General features: G+C 42.2%; 1 protein-coding gene across 2 annotated transcripts in view; it reads right to left on the bottom strand.

The window, feature by feature from the left end:
* Positions 1-7,301, bottom strand: part of c9orf72 (C9orf72-SMCR8 complex subunit) — a 55,408-nt gene that overhangs the window by 19,636 nt on the left and 28,471 nt on the right. For both annotated transcript variants that reach the window (XM_061925070.2, XM_061925069.2), the window contains 2 exons: positions 4,771-5,006; positions 4,601-4,658 (listed from right to left, as the gene is read on the bottom strand). In XM_061925070.2, the coding sequence (XP_061781054.1) occupies positions 4,601-4,658; positions 4,771-5,006 (294 nt within the window). The remainder of the gene's footprint in view (positions 1-4,600; positions 4,659-4,770; positions 5,007-7,301) is intronic.

Here is a 7,301-nt window from a genome sequence, read left to right as displayed (position 1 = left end):
GTCCTGAGCAAGACACTTCACCCTTGCTCCTGATGGGTGCTGGTTAGCGCCTTGCATGGCAGCTCCCTCCATCAGTGTGTGAATGTGTGTGTGAATGGGTAAATGTGGAAGTAGTGTCAAAGCGCTTTGAGTACCTTGAAGGTAGAAAAGCGCTATACAAGTACAACCCATTAAGTTGGCACGTTGTATAATTCGTAAATAAAAACAGAATACAATGATTTGCAAATCCTTTTCAACTTATATTCAATTAAATAGAAAGCAAAGACAAGATATTTAATGTTCGAACTGAGAAACTACATTTTTTTTTGCAAATAATCATTAACTTAGAATTTAATGGCAGCAATACATTGCAAAAAAGTTGGCAAAGGGGCATTTTTACCACTTTGTTACATGGCCTGTCCTTTTAACAACACTCAATAAACTACGAAGACCTCCTCAATACCACCAAGACGTCTTCCTATGAGGAAGCAGTGCCTGGGGAATCTGTGGTGGGCTCTCCTATTTCTGGGGCTGAGGTTGCTGAGGTAGTTAAAAAGCTCCTCGGTGGCATGAGATCCGCCCGGAGTTCCTGAGGGCTCTGGATGCTGTGGGGCTGTCTTGGTTGACAAGACTCTGCAGCATCGCGTGGACATCGGGGGCGGTACCTCTGGATTGGCAGACCGGGGTGGTGGTTCCTCTCTTTAAAAAGGGGAACCGGAGGGTGTGTTCTAACTATCGTGGGATCACACTCCTCAGCCTTCCCGGTAAGGTCTATTCAGGTGTACTGGAGAGGAGGCTACCCCGGATAGTCGAACCTCGGATTCAGGAGGAACAGTGTGGTTTTCGTCCTGGTCGTGGTGCTGTGGACCAGCTCTATACTCTCGGCAGGGTCCTTGAGGGTGCATGGGAGTTTGCCCAACCAATCTACATGTGCTTTGTGGACTTGGAGAAGGCATTCGACCGTGTACCATGGGAAGTCCTGTGGGGAGTGCTCAGAGAGTATGGGGTAACGGACTGTCTTATTGTGGCGGTCCGCTCCCTGTATAATCAGTGTCAGAGCTTGGTCCGCATTGCCGGCAGTAAGTCGGACACGTTTCCAGTGAGGGTTGGACTCCACCAAGGCTGCCCTTTGTCACCGATTCTGTTCATAACCTTTATGGACAGAATTTCTAGGCGCAGTCAGGGCGTTGAGGGTATCTGGTTTGGTGGCTGCAGGATTAGGTCTCTGCTATTTGCAGATGATGTGGTCCTGATTGCTTCATCTGGCCAAGATCTTCAGCTCTCACTGGATCGGTTCGCAGCCGAGTGTGAAGCGACTGGGATGGGAATCAGCACCTCCAAGTCCGAGTCCATGGTTCTTGCCCGGAAAAGGGTGGAGTGCCATCTCTGGGTTGGGGAGGAGATCTTGCCCCAAGTGGAGGAGTTCAAGTACCTCGGAGTCTTGTTCACGAGTGAGGGAAGACTGGATCGTGAAATCGACAGGCGGATCTGTGCGGCGTCTTCAGTAATGCGGACGCTGTATCGATCCGTTGTGGTGAAGAAGGAGCTGAGCCGGAAGGCAAAGCTCTCGATTTACCGGTCGATCTACGTTCCCATCCTCACCTATGGTCATGAGCTTTGGGTCATGACCGAAATGACAATATCACGGGTACAAGCGGCCGAAATGAGTTTCCTCCGCCGGGTGGCGGGGCTCTCCCTTAGAGATAGGGTGAGAAGCTCTGTCATCCGGGAGGAGCTCAAAGTAAAGCCGCTGCTCCTCCACATCGAGAGGAGCCAGATGAGGTGGTTCGGGCATCTGGTCAGGATGCCACCCGAACGCCTCCCTAGGGAAGTGTTTCGGGCACATCCGACGGGTAGGAGGCCACGGGGAAGACCCAGGACACGTTGGGAAGACTATGTCTCCCGGCTGGCCTGGGAACGCCTCGGGATCCCCCAGGAGGAGGTGGACGAAGTGGCTGGGGAGAGGGAAGTCTGTGCTTCCCTGCTTTGGCTGCTGCCCCCGCGACCCGACCTCGAATAGGCGGAGGAAGATGGATGGATGGATGGATGGGAAGCATTTTAAGGATGTACCTCTTAAACCCACACATTATTCCAAGCGACTAATGAGAGTTGTGCGATCAGTTGTGTCGAATGCAGCATTAGATTTAAAATGATTAAAATGGAAGAATCGTCAGAATCAGTGGATATTAAAAAGGCTGTTGAAAACCCTTAAAAGTGCAGATTTGGTGCTATGAAAGGCTTTAAAACCAGACTGAAAAACATCAAGAATAGCATGCAAATCAAGATACAACTGTAATTGTAAAAGTACAGATTTCTCTAAAAACTTTGAAATAAAAGTAAGCTTCAAATTGGGTCTACAATTTTATCAAAGTTAGAAATCTAAGTTTGGCTTATTTAGCAGGGGTTCTACAATAGCATGCTTAAAATAATTTGGGACAGTCCCTGAAGAAAGACTGCTGTTAATTATTTCCTGGACGTGGGGGTCGATGACATACCAGACGTCTTGGAACAGACGAGGTGGCATTAAGTCAATGGAACATGCTGCAGGTTTGAGCTGATACAATTTTGTTGAGCGAGGACTTGGACAGTGGGGCAGGTCCCACTGCATACAACTATTATATTAAGAAGTGCTTTAGCAACATAAATCATTCATTTGATTAATCTTTCTGATTTGACCTCACACTAACAGTAGCTATGTGAACATGGACACATTTAATCGGATTTAAAGCCTAACCGGAACAAAAATGCTTCATGCAAACACGCCATTTGGAATATTCTGACCCGATCACACAAGTTCGGATCAAAATTTCATTCTGATCGAGACGTGTGGTTTATGCCGAAGGTCATCCGGATTGTAGCACATGAAAACACATCTTCCGAAATTCGGGTTAGAATTATCCTTACTGTCTTTAACAGGGTGGACTAAATTAAATAGTCTGAAGCGATTGTCTTGCTGCTGTCTCCCCTCATTCAACATGTGGAGACGTAGCGTTATATAATGTTGAGTCTGTTGCTCTAAAATGAGACTAGCAAAAACAAAAGTATGGTCTGGAGTGTCATGCGTCAATGTAACAATAAAAGGAAGTATCCAGTTGTTGTCTTTACGAGCTGTTTTATTCACGAAATTACATCTACTCCAAGTGCTAATTGCTAGCTTCAGACACATACACACAATGTTGAAACATGAAGACGCGCAGCAACCCGTACTTAATCACAACATAAAAAGCACAGAACAGTCCATTTCAAAAAGAGAGGTAAAAAACAAAAGTATCGAACAGAAGGAAAAAATTATAAATAAATACTGAGATAATGTCGAACAAGCAGAAATGCACAAAGCAATGTTTGTTTACAGTGGAAGTCACTGCTTCTTCAGCGCCTGCAGTGAGCAAACTCGTCTAAAAGATGGCACCATAGAACAAATAACATCTTCGGTTTATGCAAGGTTCTGCGCATGTCAAAGAAAAGTATTACGATTTAAAGTGTGATGCATGAAAATGCATGTCATAATCAAATAATTTTTTCCAGGGTCCATGTACACAGTAACATTCTAATCTGAATGATGATCAGATTAAATAAATGTTTTCCATGTACACGTGGCTACAGTGGTGCAACTAAACCATATGAGATTAAATAAACTGTATCTTGGTACAAACCAAGCTTTTGTTTCTTTTTTTTTTTTTTAATGGAGCTTGTCTCAGACATCAGTATAACATTACATACAACATAATTATTGATTGGAATATATGGGTTAGAATCAAAATAAATAGAAACTCATACAGCTCTCCAATATTTCCAGACTTTTGACTCCGTGTACCCTAACATGGAAACAGATGGACAGATTTACTATTATTACTAATAAGATTAAAAGACAAAAAAAGCGGGATATAACTGTATGCCATAATCACAATTTTGTATGTACTTTGATTTAAGGTCATGATTTAGTAAATTTTTGGTAGGAAAAAAATGTGGAGTGTCGGAGGCAGATATTTACATATATCCATATTCAAGTGTTACTTCTTTACTTTCATAGTCATATTACAAGACACCTAGTGTTCTTCCTGTTGTTCTCTTTTGGTTGTCTGCAAGTACTGTATGTGTCAACCTTGATTTTGTGGTATGCAGGGAGTAGACATAACTCCTTTCTCTTATCTGTTACTGTGCCCAGCTGAGGAGGACAATGGGCATGTGTTCGGGCTGGAGGGAGGGACAACGAGGATGGGAGCAAGAGACACTTTATAGATGAGAAGGTTTCTGTATTTTAGATTAGATCATTTTAGCTGCGCTAGTGAACGCTTGCTGTACTGGATTGGTCTCACGTTTATTTTCAAAGCTTTGAAAATAAATCACAAAATACCCATTCTGTCTGGTGTTCAAAGAACTCAGCTTATGTGTCATCAAAAGAACTTAGGAGTGACCAGCAACTTAAATTCCCTGGGAGGAACATCTGGTCCAAACGCAACAATTGCCATGTTGTATTTCTTTACTGACGCAAGACACACTTCCTGTCCATCACTTTTAATGTGTACCGTGCGGAAGATTGGTAGGCCAAAAGCCGGACAAAAGTTTCTCTGCCAAAAACTGAGAATACGCTGGACAGTCACACTCCTTATAAATAACTTACCTCATCTATAAATGACTTGACCAGAGTATCTCTATGCATGACATCTTGAAATATATTCCTACAAACAAAGAAGACTATTAGGATTGTTTTAATATTACACACAAATATTTGTAAAATAAGTAAGTAGCTTAAGTAGAAGTAAAAAAAAAAAAACGACAGACATAACTTACAAGTCAGGAGTAAAAGTGCCATCGGTGGGTATGACTGTGTCCGGAGGTATGTCCTCTTCACTGTCAGTCTTCCAAAGAGTATTAAGCTCAGAGCGCATATAGCGGCGCTGGTTGTACGTATGCTCGTGACAGGGCGGCATTTGCTTGACAGTGTTTATGTCAACATCGATGTGTGTGGTCGGGTAAGGGGAGTAGAGCACTTGGCGGAAGGGTAGTACAAAGCTACCAGTTGAGTCCTGAAAAAGGGGGGAAAGGGAATCACATACTGATAATCTTACTTTAACTTTGTGGTATCAATGGTACCAAAATAAGAAATCTTGAAAAAAAAATACACTTGTTTATTAGCAAATGTATGTTATCAAAAACTAACTACATGTCCAAAATTAACCTGTGAAAAACTTTTCCTTTTTGTAAGCAGGTTGTTATGCATTGTCTGCATGTGGTTTCTCACTTTTTTGATTGTTCCCAATTGTGGTTTACATGAAAAACTGCAAGCACTGTCAAAACAAGTAACTGCATAACAGCCAGTTTTTACCGCAATGACTCCTCATAAATGACAGAGAAGCCCCTTAATGTTTGTCTGCGGCTTGTGTTATTCAAAGTCGGGTTATAGACGTGATTGCATTGCAAGAAAGTCAGCAACAAATTCAGTGCTTATACTACTACATTAGGAAGTTGGTGTGACCCCCTTAAAGGCACCCTCTACCTTTCCAAGAAGGTAAAATTAATGTAATTGTATTTTCTATACGGCGCTAAAGTTAAAAAAAAATTAGTAGCAATCACATTACAGTCGGGGTACCGTGTGTGGGTTTCTTATTAGAGTTGGCAGACACACACGTACGATGTGCACATTCCTATGTTTATCCCAAATGTAACTGTATACAACTGATCAAAGTAAAGCTGGCAACAGCTCGCAAGCATGTGTTTGGGTCGTTACATCAGCCCAGTCTCCCGCAATGTACGCACACACACACACACACACACACACACACACACACACACACACACACACACACACACACACACACACACACACACACACACACACACACACACACACACACACACACACACACACACACACACACACACACACACACACACACACACACACACACACACACACACACACACACACACACACACACACACAGAATATGTGTGCACCCCAAGTGTAGCTGTTTCTATTTATATTGATTAGGGACAGGCATGTTTTTATTTTTTTTATTTCAGCTTTATAAAATTTGCCTATCAGATTGTGTATTTCAGATTTGCTTGGAACAGTTTGTGCTGTATGCGGTGTTTCTATCATTTGAATAAAGTCCTTATCTTTAACAGAAGTGACAGATTTGGTCATCTATTTTGACATAGTTTGCTGTAGTCACATATAGTTGTCACATACTATATAAAAGTGTTGAAGATTTAGTTTATTGTCATTGCTTGCCTTCTTGGTGCCACCACTGTTGTCATCTGAGCTTGTTTGTAACTGTGCTGTCAATATTTTGTCAGAGCAACTACTGCATTTAAAAAAACGGGTTATTTTTAATCAAAGAATTAGCAAAGCAAAAGTGTAAACTTAGGCCATGTCCACACAAACACAGATACTTAATAAACGCATACTTATCTCTGCGTTTAAGCCTCTTGTCCACACGCAGACGCATACCTTTGTCTTAAAAAACGCAGACTTTTACAAACGCTGGTCAAAGTGTAGAGATCCAAGACTCTCCGCTCAGCGTATGCGTGTACACGGCACAAACAGAGACTTGTGATGATGTCACAGTTGTGCGTTGTCATTTCCAAGCTCAACAACACTGCCTTACTGGTTTTAAACACACTATAAGATGACTTAATGTACAAACCCCATTTCCATATGAGTTGGGAAATTGTGTTAGATGTAAATATAAACGGAATACAATGATTTGAAAATCATTTTCAACCAATATTCAGTTGAATATGCTACAAAGACAACATATTTGATGTTCAAACTGATAAACTTTTTTTTGTGCAAATAATCATTAACTTTAGAATTTGATGCCAGCAACACGTGATAAAGAAGTTGAGAAAGATGGCAATAAATACTGATAAAGTTAAGGAATGCTCATCAAACACTTATTTGGAACATCCCACAGGTGAACAGGCAAATTGGGAACAGGTGGGTGCCATGATTGGGTAAAAAAGTAGATTCCATGAAATGCTCAGTCATTCACAAACAAGGATGGGGCGAGGGTCACCACTTTGTCAACAAATGCGTGAGCAAACTGTTGAACAGTTAAAGAAAAAACCTTCTCAACCAGCTATTGCAAGGAATTTAGGGATTTCACCATCTACGGTCCGTAATATCAAAGGGTTCAGAGAATCTGGAGAAATCACTGCACGCAAGCAGCTAAGCCCGTGACCTTCGATCCCTCAGGCTGTACTGCATCAACAAGCGACATCAGCGTGTAAGGGATATCACCACATGGGCTCAGGAACACTTCAGAAACCCACTGTCAGTAACTACAGTTGGTCGCTACATCTGTAAGTGCAAGTTA

This window comes from Nerophis lumbriciformis, linkage group LG29 (assembly GCF_033978685.3).
Source record: "Nerophis lumbriciformis linkage group LG29, RoL_Nlum_v2.1, whole genome shotgun sequence".
NCBI lineage: Eukaryota > Metazoa > Chordata > Actinopteri > Syngnathiformes > Syngnathidae > Nerophis > Nerophis lumbriciformis.
Note: the sequence above shows the minus strand (reverse complement) of the source record. Positions and strands in the feature narration are given on the sequence as shown.